This window comes from Rana temporaria, chromosome 6 (assembly GCF_905171775.1).
Source record: "Rana temporaria chromosome 6, aRanTem1.1, whole genome shotgun sequence".
NCBI classification, from domain to species: domain Eukaryota; kingdom Metazoa; phylum Chordata; class Amphibia; order Anura; family Ranidae; genus Rana; species Rana temporaria.
This window is the reverse complement of record NC_053494.1, coordinates 106,271,428-106,287,534: the sequence shown is the minus strand read 5'-3', so window position 1 is coordinate 106,287,534 and position 16,107 is coordinate 106,271,428. Positions and strand designations below refer to the sequence as shown.

At 44.4% G+C, this 16,107-nt stretch overlaps 1 protein-coding gene across 2 annotated transcripts in view; it reads left to right on the top strand.

Annotated features, from left to right (window-relative positions):
• Positions 1 to 16,107, top strand: part of PGAP1 (post-GPI attachment to proteins inositol deacylase 1) — a 328,622-nt gene that overhangs the window by 135,824 nt on the left and 176,691 nt on the right. For both annotated transcript variants that reach the window (XM_040357117.1, XM_040357118.1), the window contains 2 exons: positions 222 to 277; positions 13,322 to 13,405. In XM_040357117.1, the coding sequence (XP_040213051.1) occupies positions 222 to 277; positions 13,322 to 13,405 (140 nt within the window). The remainder of the gene's footprint in view (positions 1 to 221; positions 278 to 13,321; positions 13,406 to 16,107) is intronic.

The window sequence follows — 16,107 nt, the reverse complement described above, 5'->3', positions numbered from 1 at the left end:
TGCCTGTAAAAGCAGCTTTTCTTTTTTTGAGCTGCAGTGTGCATGAGCCCTTATAATTAAGGTTGGTGAGTTATATAGCACATGACCAATGTTGCATGATGAGTGATGTCACTGTACTGATGTGTTAAAAAAAATTCAGGTGTATCAATGGAAAAACTGTAATTTTAAAATGTTTTCAATTCTATTTTACATATATACATATTTTTATTTTATCTTTTTAGTGTTCTCAACATGGGTTTTAGTTGAAACAAGAAAGTGGAAGCACTCGGTTACTGGTGTAAGTTGTGTGTCTTTTTTTTTTTTTTTTTGTCTTTAGGTGATCTTGTATTTCCTCAAAAGCTATAAAAGGTACTTTTTCGATCTGATCTTGCAAACTATTCTTAATAATAATAATAATAATAATAATAATAATAAAAAAAAGCACATTTTAGATAACTATAGGCAAATTTTTATTTTTTATTTTGGATGTCGCAAGGAAGGGTTATAATCCATGTCAAAGTTTATTTCGCCAGCGGATTTCACTTCCTGTCCCATAACCAAACAGGAATTTTCCTGTCACCAGAACTAGTGTACCCATTGAAAGATTTCCCCTTTTATTACTTTTCTGAGGACATTTGGGTAATCTCTTTTGCTTTCACTTTCAATAATGATGATAAACAGGACTGGAGAGGGTGAATCTCCCTAACATGGGCACAAACTGCAATACAAACTGGCAGGTATTTTAATCCCTCTCCACTCTATTCAAAACAACAAAAAAAAGTTTTGCCTATTAGTTATACCTTAAAGGTATCATTGATTCAGTGTGATCAACTGTTATCCCTAGCATGGGTGATATTCCTGTTCCTTGTTCATGAACCACTGGTTTCCTTAACCGTTGTGGAATCGTACACAACTTTTAGGATCGTCAGGGGAAGAGGAGATCAGTCACCTTCGAAACCGCTCACCAATAGAGACAATCAGATTGACAACAGAACAGGAGGAAATGGAAAAAGAGAAATGGTATATGAAAACAAACATCCGCTCTCTTCCAACCAGAATTGATATAAACCAATATGTTCATAGGTTGGAAACCTCATATAAAATGAAAATACAACATCTATGCAAAATAGACATAATAGACACGAGAACGAAAAATATGGAACAAAAATTGATACAAGCGGAGGGACAAATACAAGAGCAAGACCAAGACCAACACCTAAAATGAGCTATAAATTCTATAGACGATCAGGAAAATAGAAACCGAAGAAATAATATAAGAGGTTTACTGAAAATGTGAATTCAAAAGATTTAATAACAACATTGCAAAATCTATTTAACCACTTGACCACTGGGCACTTAAACCCCCTTCCTAACCAGACCAATTTTCAGCTTTCGGTGCTCTCACAATTTGAATGACAATTACTCAGTCATACAACATTGTGCCCATCTGAAATTTTTGTCCTTTTTTTCCCACAAATAGAGCTTTCTTTTGGTGGTATTTGATCACCTCTGCGTTTTTTATTTTTTGCGCTATAAAAGAAAAAACACTGAAAATTCTGTAAAAATAAAAAAAAAATTCTTGTTTCTGTCATATTAGCAGGTATGGGGGGTATTGCAGAGTATGGGGGGTATTGCAGAGTATTGCGCAGGGAGGGATGGCTGGATCTGTGACTGCATTTGTCACAGATCCAGCCCACAGCAGCTGCTGCTGCTTCCGCTCTCCCCCCTCTCCTCTCACACTGTACCGTGATCGTCATTTGACGGAGCAATCACGTGGTAAACGCCCGCTATCGGCGGCAATTTACCACGATCTGTGATGCGACCCGGCGGGGGCGCGCAAGAGGAGGATTCTGGGAGGACGTCCTCCCAGAACAACTCGACCGCGCTGTAGACGTCTTTTGTCTATGGCGCGGTGGGAAAGAGGTTAAAGTGGAGTTCCACCCTGAAAAAATACCCGAAAACTTACCCGAAATAGCTGTTGCTATGCGGAAGTCCCGAATCTGCCTCTTCATCCTCCGCGGTGGATTCTCTTTCTCCTCCTACACTCGGTTTCTTCTTGTGAATGGGGCGCGCTGCATTCTGAGAACTGTGTGTATCCCAGAAAGCAGCTGGCCCATTCACAAAGCTCCGCGCTGCTCGCGCATGCGCAGTAGGAAACGGGCAGTGAAGCCGCACGCCTGGAGCTGCCAGGATCGAGGATCGGCGGGGGCCGACATCGCTGGCGACGAGGACAGGTAAGTGTCCTTATTAAAAGTCATCAGCTACAGTGTTAGCAGCTGCTGACTTTTAATTTTTTTTTTTTTTTTTTTTAACTGGACCTCCGCTTTAAGGAATTAATACAGAACCCATCTTCAACTGAAATATTAATTGATCGAGCACATAGAGTAGTTGGAGCAGGAAGATCAGCCCCTAGCAGACCAAGAGACGTCATATGCAGGATGTATTATGCTCAAACAAAGGATACAATTATGATGGCTGCTCGACAAAATAAAAATATACAATATGAAGGGATACAATTAAAATGTTTTCAGGAATTGTCTAAACATACACTGGACATGAGAAGAGCATTAAAGCCCCTGTTGGAACAACTTATAAAGAAGAATTTTCAATATAGATGTAAATTTCCATTTCAGCTTCAAGTTCAACACAAAGGACTAAAAAACATTCTCACCTAAATGGGCAAAATTAAAACCTAGGGTTCCTTACAACAAATACGCACTGATATAACATAACAAAATACTAGAGCATTGAGGGCAATGGGGATTTTTTTTCTTTACTAAATGGGTAAAATTAAAACCTAGCTGTCACGTACCTGGTACAGAGCAGAGCCTGGCGTGCAGGGAATGGCAACTCTTGCTCCTCTGACTCCGGAACCCCTGGTAGAGCAGACAGGGAGCGCTAGAGTTCAGAGTCGCACAAGCGCCAGGTATGGTGCTGTGCAGGTTTGCGGTGGTCTCCTGAAGACTCCGAAGATGCTGTACAGGAACTGCGGAGATGCTGGAGGGTAAGACAGCAGACAACAGAAGCTTGGTGCAGATGGCTGGAACAGGCAGCAGGTGGGAGGTGTACTGTAGTACAGATGCTGGCAGAGTCAGGCATGCCGGGTCAAACACAGGTGGGCGGATCAGGTACAGAGGGGGAACCAAAGCAGAGTCGTAGTTCAAGCCGGATCAGTAACAGGCGGGCAGCAGACCGTTTGGAAGGAGGAGACGGGAGCGAAGTCAGACCAGGCGGAGAACAGCAGGGTCAATGGTAAGCCGAGGTCGCAGGAACAGGAGCCAATCGGGTAACAGGTATCAGGTAGGGTAAACAGGAACGCTGTTGACTGAGCAGCAAGAGGCTATGGGATGAGCCCCATTAAATAGCCTAACTGGCGCCAAAATGGCGTCATCACGTGCCCGCGCGCGCTACCACGCGTGCCCGCCGCTGACGCTATTGCGTGCACCCGTGCCGATATGCTGCGAGTGCGCGCTCCCGTGCGCGCTAATGCGCTATTGCGCGCCGGTGCGCGATTAGCACCACCTAGTGGCCTACCAAGTCCATGACATTGCCCCCCTCCAATGGGCAGCCTCCGGATGCCCAATCGAGACATCTTGAGTGGGTGAGCGTTCTTGAAGGACCGAATCAATCTCTTAGCGTGGATGTTGCGTTCAGGTTCCCAGGAGTTTTCCTCAGGGCCGTAGCCCTTCCATTTCACCAGGAACTGAACCTGATTGCGCCTCTTTCTGCAATCAAGGATAGACTCCATCTCGAATTCTTCCTCGCCGTTAACCAAGACCGGTTCGGGTGGATCAGTGCTTCGCCCCGGAAAGGGGTTGGCGATGTCAGGCTTCAGGAGGGTGACATGAAAGACCGGATGGATGCGGAAAGAATCTGGTAATTCGAGTTCATAGGCCACACTATTGATCTTCCTCTTGATTGGAAACGGCCCCATAAACTTAGGCCCCAGTTTCTTAGACGGACAGGCAAGTCTCAAGTTCACAGTAGACAACCATACCAGATCCCCAGGTTCCAGGTTGAGTTCTCCTCTCCGCCTTTTATCAAATACCTCCTTATTATGCTCCTGAGTCTTTGCCATAGTTTCTTGGAGTAGCCTGTTGTTAGTGCTGAAGAAGTCTAATGTCTCTTGGACGGCGGGCACCGTACATTCCGGGACATGGTTAGACAAAAATAGCCGTAATTTGCAAAGAAAGGGGATTGTTTGGTAGCAGAGTGAATTGAATTATTATATGCGAATTCCGGCAGTGGTAATAGAGAGACCCAATCTTCCTGAGAGAACGAAGAGAAACAGCGTAGGTATTGTTCTAATGTTTGGTTTGTCCTCTCAGTTTGGCCATTTGACTGTGGGTGATAAGCAGATGAGAACGACGGCTCAATCTTGAGGGACTCGCAGAGCGCTTTCCAGAACCTGGAAGTAAATTGTACTCCACGATCTGTCACGATATTTGCGGGGATGCCGTGTAACCGCACGATCTCCTTAATAAAGACTTTGGCAGTTTCGGGAGCAGAAAGTGTACCCTTCATGGGCAGAAAGTGTGCCATTTTGGATAGTCTGTCCACTGTCACAAAAATGGTGGTGAAACCCTCAGAAGGAGGAAGCTCAACAATAAAATCCATGGAGATCATTCTCCATGGTCTCTTTGGTACGGGCAAAGGCTTCAACAGTCCCCAGGCTCTGGATTTGCTCCCTTTACTTCGGATGCACGTGGTGCACGACTCCACATAACTCTTACAGTCTTTCATAAGCTGGGGCCACCAAAACGTGCGCTGCAAGAGTTCCGAGGTCTTCTGTACCCCAAAATGGCCAGCCAGCTCATGATCATGACAGAGACTCAGGACACTGACCCGTAAGTCTTCTGGCACAAAAATCCTGTCTTCATGCCACAACAAGCCATCTCTGAGTTGCAGATTTGTATCCGAAGAGGAGGCCGTTCCTGCAGAGGCCTGTTTGATTCGAGACAATAGGTCATCCTGAAGCAACAGAAAATTTCCCGATGATAAGATGGTGTCCGGAGGAGCAGGGGTTTCAGAATTGCAGTACATCCGGGAAAGAGCATCGGACTTGGTATTCTTCGACCCTGGCCTGTACGTTATATGGAAGGTGAACCTGGTAAAAAAAGCGCCCATCTGGCCTGACGTGGTCTTAGTCTCTTGGCTACTCTCAGGTATTCTAAGTTCTTGTGATCTGTATAGATCAAGATTGGGTGAGCTGCACCTTCCAATAAGTACCGCCACTCCTCCAGCGCTGCCTTGATCGCTAAAAGTTCTCGGTCACCCACGTCATAGTTCCTTTCCGCGTCAGATAGTTTGCTGGAAAAAAAGCAACCGGGTGCAGAAGGGCCTTGGGCCCCTGTCTTTGGGAAAGCACTGCCCCAACTGCCGTCTCCGAAGCGTCCACCTCCAAGATGTAGGGCAAGCTGGCATCAGGGTGTCTAAGGACCGGTGCAGACGTAAACTGCTTCTTTAACGTCTCAAAAGCTTCTTGGGCTTCAGGGGACCAACGGAACCGGACAGTTTGTTTGGTTAGGCTGGTTATGGGGGCGATGATGTTGGAAAACCCCCTAATGAACTTTCTGTAGAAATTGGCAAACCCGATAAAGCGTTGGATGCCCTTTTTATCTGTGGGCGCAGGCCAATCAAGGATTGCCGTAACCTTCTGCGGGTCCATCTCGATGCCGTTTACTGAAATAACAAGTCCCAGGAACTGTATGCTTTCACATTCAAACTCACATTTTTCAGGCTTGGCGTATAAACCGTGTATTCGGAGTCGCTTAAGCACGCTTTTGACGTGTTCCCGGTGTTTGACAATAGAAGGGGAAAAAATGAGGATGTCGTCAAGGTAGACTACGACAAAGAGGTCAAGGTAGTCCTTAAAGATGTCATTCACGAAGTGCTGGAATGTGGCAGGCGCGTTGCAGAGCCCGAAGGGCATCACCAAGTACTCAAAGTGGCCGAAGCAGGTGCGGAAGGCCGTCTTCCATTCGTCGCCGTCCCGTATTCGTACCAAGTTATAGGCCCCCCGCAAGTCCAGTTTCGTGAAGATGACCGCTGCTCCCAGTCTTTGGAACAGTTCCGGCACCAGCGGAAGGGGGTATCGATTCTTTATTGTTACCTTGTTAAGCTCGCGGTAATCCACGCAGGGGCGGAGAGAATGGTCCTTCTTCTCGACAAAAAAGATTCCTGCCCCTGCTGACGAGGTAGAAGGGCGGATAAACCCCTTCTTGAGGTTATCGTCGACATAAGTCTTTAGATTTTCAAGTTCCAGTTCAGTTAGGGGGAAAATTCTTCCGAAAGGGATTTCGGCCCCAGGGAGGAGCTCAATCGGGCAGTCGTACGGCCGGTGAGGGGGAAGGGTGTCAGCCCCCTTTTTGCTGAAGACGTCCAGGAACTCATGGTACACCTTGGGGACGGATTGGCGGATTTCAACGTCTGAGTCCATGCAAAGTAAAGAAGGGGGAGATGAGATCGCCTGCAAGCAGTGTTGGCAGTAGGTACAACAGAAGCAAATCTCACCGGTAGTCCAATTTATCTGAGGGTTGTGAGCCTGGAGCCAGGGTATGCCCAGGATTATAGGGAACAGAGGGGATTCAATAACATCCAAGCATAAAAGTTCTCGATGACTGTCCGAGATGGTAGTGGCGATGGGCAAGGTTTCTTGGGTGACTGGCCCGGATTTCAAGATAGACCCATCGGCCAAGTGTACAGACAGCCCTTGGGCGCAACGGAATGTGGTGATGAGTGGCAAAGGCAGAGTCCAGAAAACAGCTGCAGGCCCCGGAATCAAGTATGGCGCTGGTCCGTATATCCCTTCCTGGAAGCTGCAATAAAACGGGAACAGCCAGATGAGCAGATTTGTTGAAAACAACGGGTGAGGGGACAGATGACATGAAGGTGCACTTACGGAATTTTGCTGGACAGGTCCTTACATAGTGGCTGGACTCTCCGCAGTAGAGGCAAAGGTTGTTTGTCCGGCGTCGAAGTCGTTCCTCAGCAGTGAGGGAAGGGCGGATCAGACCCAGCTGCATGGGTTCTGGAATGTCTCTAGAGGCAGTGATCGGGGTTGGAGGAATCGGGTTAGGGTAGGCGGGTACCCGAGGCAACATCCATGCTGGACGATTCAGACCGGTGGCACGTTCAGTCCTGCATTCCCTCAAGCGTCTGTCAATCTGGATGGTTAGGTTGATAAGAGCCTCCAAGGTGTCAGGGACCCCTACACGTGCAAGTTCATCCTTGAGTGTTTCTGAGAGGCCCAAGCAGAATTGATAGCAAAGGGCCGCATTGTTCCAGTTAGTGTCCGCACTCCACCTTCTGAACTCGGCTACATAATCCTCAGCGGGTCTGCGACCTTGCAGGAGAGCATGCAAAGCGGCTTCCGCAGTAGCGGCCTGATGAGGGTCTTCATACAACAAGGACATAGCCTGAAAGAACGTGTCCAACCGATCAAGAGATAAGTCCTTTTGCTCCATCAGACGGTGGGCCCACGCCTGTGGTTCACCCGATAGGAGGGCAATAACAAAGCCAACTTTGGTGGCTTCTAGCGAGAAAGTCCATGGCTGAAGCACAAAGTAGAGCTCACAAGCATTCCGGAACGCTCTAAACTTGCTTCGTTCTCCTGCAAATCTTTGACATGGGCACCTTAGGCTCAGGAGGCAACATAATAACTGAAGGTGAAGCGGATGCGCCAGAAGAAGTGGATGGAGTATAGCCTTCCTGCAGGGCCCTGACTGCTTGGGTAAGGCCATCCAGATGGCAACAAAGTTCCGTCATAGGATCCATTCCCTGCGCAGGCTCAGACATGGCTGCTCAGTACTGTCACGTACCTGGTACAGAGCAGAGCCTGGCGTGCAGGGAATGGCAACTCTTGCTCCTCTGACTCCGGAACCCCTGGTAGAGCAGACAGGGAGCGCTAGAGTTCAGAGTCGCACAAGCGCCAGGTATGGTGCTGTGCAGGTCTGCGGTGGTCTCCTGAAGACTCCGAAGATGCTGTGCAGGAACTGCGGAGATGCTGGAGGGTAAGACAGCAGACAACAGAAGCTTGGTGCAGATGGCTGGAACAGGCAGCAGGTGGGAGGTGTACTGTAGTACAGATGCTGGCAGAGTCAGGCAGGCCGGGTCAAACACAGGCGGGCGGATCAGGTACAGAGGGGGAACCAAAGCAGAGTCGTAGTTCAAGCCGGATCAGTAACAGGCGGGCAGCAGACCGTTTGGAAGGAGGAGACGGGAGCGAAGTCAGACAAGCCGGAGGTCAGGGCAGGCGGAGAACATCAGGGTCAATGGTAAGCCGAGGTCGCAGGAACAGGAGCCAATCGGGTAACAGGTATCAGGTAGGGTAAACAGGAACGCTGTTGACTGAGCAGCAAGAGGCTATGGGATGAGCCCCATTAAATAGCCTAACTGGCGCCAAAATGACGTCATCACGTGCCCGCGCACCGCTACCGCTATTGCGCGCACCCGTGCCGCGAGTGCGCGCTCCCGTGCGCGCTAATGCGCTATTGCGCGCCGGTGCGCGATTAGCGCCACCTAGTGGCCTACCAAGTCCATGACACTAGGGTTTCTTACAACATATACACACTGATATATCACAATAATGATATTAGAGCACTGAGGGTAATAGTTTTTTTTTTTTTTTTGTCTCTCTCCCTCCCCCTTCTGTAGTATCAATGTGGAGGGTGATGGGGAAATTGATAAAGAATTATGAAAGATTAGGAAATGTGTATATGGTGGCTATGGATGTTTGTGAAATGAAAGGGAAGACTATAAACGCAATAAGAATGGAGACCAGAGCTAGGATAAAGGAAGGAAAAAAGTAAAGGTATGAATAAAAAACTGTTTAATAAAACTTTTAAGGATATGAGAAAGCGGCATGTATAATCTTGACGGGCTGCAGATCAGAACAGCAGCCCTGGTTCCCCCTCAGTACGGACCTTACTAATAGTAAGAGACTTGATTAAAGTCAATAAAGATTTAGTAGAGAGAGAGTAGATTTGTATATATTGTGAAGTGAGTGGGTGTCCCCCCCCCCCCCTCCAATACGGAGGGGGGGGGGTTACATTGTGTTCCTTCAATGCAAGAGGCCTTAATTCCCCTTCTAAAAGATCTCAAATCTTAAATGTATTTCAGAAACAAAAGATCTGAATTATTTTGTTTCAAGAAACACACTTTCATTCAGATCACATTCCTAAAATAAATACAACTTAAATCTCTCCCATGGATAAAACCTCATCTAAGACCTGGAAAAAAAAGACTTAACAATTTTTGTAGCAGCTACACTAAAAGTATTTTCAGAATTAAAAAAAGGGAAACTCTCCTCTATGATTGGGCCTATGACCCCGTTATTCTCCAATCGAGATTTTCCACCAGCTTTGGTAGCCACAAATTATTTAAAATTGAATAAATTGGAGAATGCAAGATTCGCTCAAATCCTAGTGGATGGTAAACTTCCAGAATTGCAGGATATGGGACCTGAATACATAAATGGTTACAATACCATCAATTAAAAACATATATTGACTCAAAAATACAATTATCTTTAATAGGCCAACAACTAAGTTCGAAAAAATTGTAATAGAAAAACAAAAACCGACTAAAAAATTGTCTAAGGTTTATAACCTACTGCTTTCCTCTGAATCTCTAAGGCCGCATACACACGGTCGATCCATCCGATGAGAATGGTCCGACGGACCGTTTTCATCGGTTCACCGCTGAAGCGGTCTGATGTGCGTACACACCATCAGTTCAAAATCCGATAGGGTCAGAACGCGGTGACGTAAAACACGACGTGCTGAAAAAAACTAAGTTCAATGCTTCCAAGCATGCGTTGACTTGATTCTGAGCATGCCCGGGTTTTGAACCGATGCTTTTGTGTACTAACCATCGGTTTGGACCTATCGGTCAGCGGTCCATCATCGGTTCGATTTTAAAGCAAGTTCTCTAATTTTTGTCCGAAGGACAAAAGACCGATGGGGCGTACACACGGACGGTTTGGACCTATGAAACTGAACTTCGGTTCGTTTTCATCGGTTTTGACCGACCATGTGTACGCGGCCTTAGAGCACTAACAGGGATGAACAAATGGGAGAAGGAAATGGGAAACTCAATATCAGAAATGGAATGCAGGAAAGCTTTCTCAATAATACATAAAACAACGATGGCAGTTAAACATCAAGAGAAACTATAAAATTATGATGAGATGCTATAGAAGCCCAGTAATTTTAAATAAAATAAATAAGGATAATGACGAGATCTGTTAAAGATGTCTGGGAGGAAAGGGGACGATGGATCATATCTGGTATGGGTGTCATATGGTGAGGGACTTCTGGAATAAGATATTTGACATTTATCGGGTGTGGAAATAAACCCAAATATAAAAGATTTTAATACTGACCATAATGTCAGGCTCAATAAAAGCTATTAAGACGGATATTCTCCACCATATGATAACTGCAGCTAGAACAATTGCTCAAAATTGGAGAAGTATAGGAATCCCAACTATAACCGAATGGATATGTGAAATTAATGAAACTTAATACATGGAAAGGCCGATAAGGGAAGAAGGGTATATAAAAAAATCAAATGCCAGAAATATGGCAAAGATGGGAAGAATTTTGGTCCTCAATAAAAAACAATAGCTTATTTATAATAATGAATAAATAACCCCAAGGGGAAGGGGGGTAAGGAGAGATAAAAAAAGGGAAGGAATACAATTTTAACTTTTTGTTTTTGGTTGGTGGTGGTATGTTAAACTGTTGGGAAAATTAGGTGAAAAAAACATAGGAATAAGGAAAATCTATATAATAATTGTGGTCCCTAATTGGCTAATAGGAGATGGAATGTGTGTATAATGTAACAAATGTTATATAATTGTGGAATTTTTTGGTATAAAAAGGAAATTGAAAACAAATACCACCAAAAGAAAGACATACATTTTATTTGGGTACAGTGTGGCACGACTGCGCAATTGTCAGTTAAAATAACCGAGTGGTAATGGCTGGACAACTAGGTAAAAGAAAACTCTGCAACAATGTCCAAGTATTGCAAGCGAAATGTTTTTCTTTTTGTGCCCAATACCGCTTTAAGCTTGCCATAGATGGGACAGTTTGCCCAAATCAATGAGCTATAGGTGACTGTAAAAACTGTAATCATCTTGGAGCCCGGGAGGGACGCGCCCTTCTGCTTGGGTCTTTCTTATGCCCTTCCCTTGCCTTATCCTCTCCCCCGTTCTTTCCTCTCTCCTTTCTTTCTTTCTTTCTTTCTTTCTTTCTTTCTTTCTTTCTTTCTTTCTTTCTTTCTTTCTTTCTTTCTTTCTTTCTTTCTTTCTTTCTTTCTTTCTTTCTAATATTACTTTTCTTTTGCTCTTCTCTCCCCCCTCCCCCCTTTTTTTTTCTCTTCCTTCCCTTTGGAATAGCGGGACACGTAAACGTAAATCGCGGACCTCACTAATGGTCTGTTTTGTGAGAGAAGCCTGCACTATAATTACTTTAGCGCTACTTTGGTCTGATACGCAGTGCTTTCCCTTGTTGACTCCTGTCTGTATGTTAATTTTATACTATGTAGACCTCCGTGTCCTTTCCAGAGCTGATGGCGACTGCTAATTCCCCTTTACTTTTGTAATGTTTTGTTTGTTTTAAACCCAATAAAAATTGTCAATTTAAAAAAAAAAAAAAAAAAACTGTAATCATACAAAAAAATGTATATTGCTATTCAAATATGAAAAAAATCTGCAAATTTATGATCTTCTGTAAGTGGTGGCAGTCCCACCCTCGACAGAAGTGAATAATTTGATCAGATTCTGTCAAACGGACAAGTTGGAAAACCTTTTCGCGATCAGTTGCTGTAATGCTGTCAGAATACAGGGCTTAATTTAAATTGGAGATTGCAAAATCTGGTGCAGCTCTATATGGAAATCAATCCGCTTCCAGGCTTTTTTGTCAAAGCATAATTGAACAAGCTGAAGTTTTAGTAAATCAACCCCACAATGTCCTAGCCAGGGGAAAGGAGGGATTCCAGTTCCACTATCCACCTTGTTTGTGTGGATCATCAGCCTGAATGTAGACAAAATAAACAGCACATCCAGCTTAAAGGGGTTGTAAACCCTTGTTTTTTCACCTTAATGCATCCTATCCATTAAAGTGAAAAAACACCTTGCCGAGTCTACCCCCCCCCCCCCAGCCCCGATTTTACTTACCTGAGCCCCGAATTTCCGTGGGTGCGATCCAGCGTCGCTTTCCCCACGGCTTGTCGGCTCTTCATTGGATAGATTGGTGGTAGCGCAACCATTGTCTCCCGCTGCTGCCAATCAAATGCAATGATGCACCTGCCGGGGGGCGTAGCTGAATCATACATTCGGCGGCTATGTATACATAGCCGCCGAGTGTATGACACAGGAGCGCGCCCGCAAGGTGTTCACCCTAAGGAGAGAGCTTCCCAGAGGGGGTTATCTATTGCAGGGAGGAGCCGTGGGAGCCACCGTGGGACCCCAGAAGAGGACGATCAAGGCCACTCTGTGCAAACAAACGGCACAGTGAAGGTAAGTATGACATGTTTGTTATTTAAAAAAAAAAAACTGAACCTTTAATATCCCTTTAAGATTTTCATGGGAACATCCGTCCCCATTGAAAGATTTTCACACTCTTCCTGCTTTCGTGGCAGTTCAGAATTGTGGGTTTACCCTCACTTTTATTTCCAGCGATATTGGTGAACAGAACAATTGGACATAGATGGCAGTAAAACAAAAAAAGTGACAGTAGTTCTAACCCCACACCATTCTGTTCAAATCTAAAAACAACTTATTTGCCTTTTAGTTATAATTTAATAATGCAACTTGGCTATAACGGGAACTGTCATTTCAATGTACACCATTACCTGTGTTGACAATCAAGTTAAGATTACAGGTTATTCTTCCATCATGCCTAATATTAATCCATGATCGTACCCTTTCTAAAGTGCGCGTGCGCCAATAACGTCGGCGCAAGCATATACGGTAAATATCTCCTAAACCGTGCAAGTTTCAGAGATATTTCCAGTACCTACAGGTAAGCCTTATAGGCTTACCTGTAGGGAAAAGTGGTTTGTAAGGGTTTAAAACCACTTTAACCCAGTACATAGGCAGTACTTTGTATCTTTTGCTGGTCTCCACAGCACAGTGAAAGACCAATCCTACTCATGACTCTTATTGGTCAGTAGATTTCACTGTGCAGTTAATGTGCCCCTGACTGTCCAAGGCACTCATCAAAAAAATGGCCCAATAAATGCAAGTAATTCTCAAACATAAAAGCAGTATGTTTTGCAGTTTTAGCTGAATGCTGATGCTAGTCCTTACCTGTGTTTTTTCTTTTTCTTACAGGCATGCAGTGAAACCTATTTTGCCTTTCCTCTTCTAGATAAAAGAAATGTTCATAGTCATTTTCATTGCCGAAGCACACACTTGGTAAGGGTTTATTATGCAAATACCAATTTTTGAGAAAACTCATGCATTTTATTTTCATTCAGGCATTTTATGGATTAAAATGGATTAAATTCATTATTTTCCTCCAAAATTCGTCAAACAATACCCCATAATGACAACGTGAAAGAAGTTTGTTTGAAATCTTTGCAAATTTTATTAAAAATGAAAAAGATCACATGTACATAAGTATTCACAGCATTTTCTCCCACTTCTGGAACTTTTGGCTGCCTTTGATACGGTTGACCACCCCCTCCCCAATAAACTTTACTCCCTCGGTCTCCATGACTGTTCTCTTCGCTAGCTCTCATCCTACCTATCCTACTGCACCTTCAGTGTCGCTTACAATTCTAGTTTCTCCTTTTCTCTTCCTTTCTCTGTCTGGGTCCCCCAGACAGAGAAAGGAAGAGAAAGTTCTGTTCTTGGACCTCTTCTATTTTCAATCTACCCCTACTTCCTGGGTCAGCTGATAGCTTCCCATGGCTTCCAATATAATTTCTACACTAAAGACACTCAAATCTATCTCTCCACCCCTCAGCTCACTCCATCAGTCTCCTCACACATCACTAACTTACTAACTGACATATCTGTGACACCACTTTCTCAAACTCCACTTCAGAGCATTGGCACAACCATCCACCCATCCCCGCATTCCAGGGTCCTAGGTGTTACCCTTGACTCTGAACTCTCCTTTTGGCCCCACATCCAATCCCTTTGTAAAGCTTGCCACCTCAACCTCCGCAACATCTCCAAACTACGTCCCTTCCTAACCAATAAAACTACAAAGCTCCTGATTCACTCCCTGGTAATTTCTCGCCTCGACTACTGCAACCCCCTCCTCATTGGCTTACCTTTTAAATAGGCTTTCCCCTCTTCAGTCCATCGTGAATGTTGCTGCCAGACTCATCCGCCTTACAACCACTCACCATCGGCTACCCCTCTCTGACAATCCCTCCATTGGCTGCCACTCGCCCAACTAATTAAATTTAAAATACTAACAATAACTTACAAAGCCATTCACAACTCTGCCCCCAATTACATCATTAGCCTAGTCTCAAAATACCAACCTAAAATCGTTCTTTGTTTCTCCTAAGACCTCCTGCTCTCTAGCTCCCTCATCACCTCCTCCCATGCTCTCCTCCAGGACTTCTTCCCGAGCCTCTCCCACCCTGCTCCAATCTGTCAGACTATCTCCAAATCTATTCACTTTTATTTCTCTTTAGAGAAGCCTATTCTGCCTCCACCTAACATCTGTGCTTTAATTTTCATCATCGGCTCATCCTCCAACAATTTTTTCCCTTTTGTATCACAAGACCCTACCTCCCAGATTGTAAGCGCTAAGGAGTGGGGCCCTCTGATCCCCCTTTATTGAATTGTATTGTAATTGTATTGTCTGCCCTAACATTGTAAAGCGCTGCACAAACTATTGGTGCTATATAAATCCTGTATCATAATACTTTGTTGAAGCACCTTTGGCACCAATTACAGCCTTTTTGAATATGATGCTACAAGCTTGGCACACCTATTTTTGGGCAGTTTCTCCCATTCTTATTTGCAGGACCTCTCAAGCTCCATCAGGTTGGATGGGGTGCGTTGGTTTACAGCCATTCTCAGGAGATATCTGAACTGTTCAATCAGGTTCAAGTCTGGGCGCTGGCTGGGCCACTCAAGGACATTCACAAAGTTGTCCTGTAGCCGCTCTTTTGTTATCTTAGCTGTGTACTTAGGGTCGTTTTCCTGTTGGAAGATGAACTTTTGCCCCAGTCTGAGGTCCAGAGCGCTCTGGAACAGGTTTTCATCAAGGATGTCTCTACGTTGCTGCATTCATCTTTTCTTTGGTCCTGACTAATCTAGTTCCTGCCCCTGAAAAAACATCCCCACAGCATGATGCTGCCACCACCATGCTTCACTGTAGGGATCGTATTAGCAGTTTCTTTATTTTTTAATAAATTTGCAAAGATTTCAAACAAACTTCTTTCACGTTGTCATTATGGGGAATTGTTAGTAGAATTTTGAGGAAAATAATGAATTTAATACGTTTTGGAATAAAGCTGTAACAAAATGTGGAAAAAGTGAAGCGCTGTAAATACTTTCCGGGTGCACTGTACAGCAACCATAGCCACTAATCAGATTTTAGATACTTTTATTCAAAACATTTTTTTTTTTAATAAACTGACATATTTGCAAGGGTGTTGGTGTGCTATGCTTGCTTGCCAATCTATAAATGAAATAAGACAAAAGCTGAATAACTCAAACCTTGTATTCCTGTTACACTGCTGGACTGTAGACTGCAGTGCATGGCAGTGGCAAAGATGCTAATGTGTACCTACATGCAGGACCTATCTGTAAAATCTTTTATAAAGTCATGTTCTGTTCTTGGGGTTTTTCATACTTGCAAGACATTTATGGCATGTTAAGGTACCCATATACAGTAAATGAGGGTTGTCGCCTAAAATAATAGTGTGTGCATTTAGGTTTCCAACACTGTCGATCTGTAGGTTCCCAAGGTTGTGTGCTACATTTGTACGTGGTGCATAGTCTTTTATCCAAACATGTTAAAATTGCTAGTAAAATAAACCTAGGTAGAAAAACCTAAATGTCTATGGTGCAGTGTATATATTTGAAAGCCAACTTAATAACCAATCTGTGTTCTAACAGGAAAAGTGTCCATATACAGCTTTATTTTT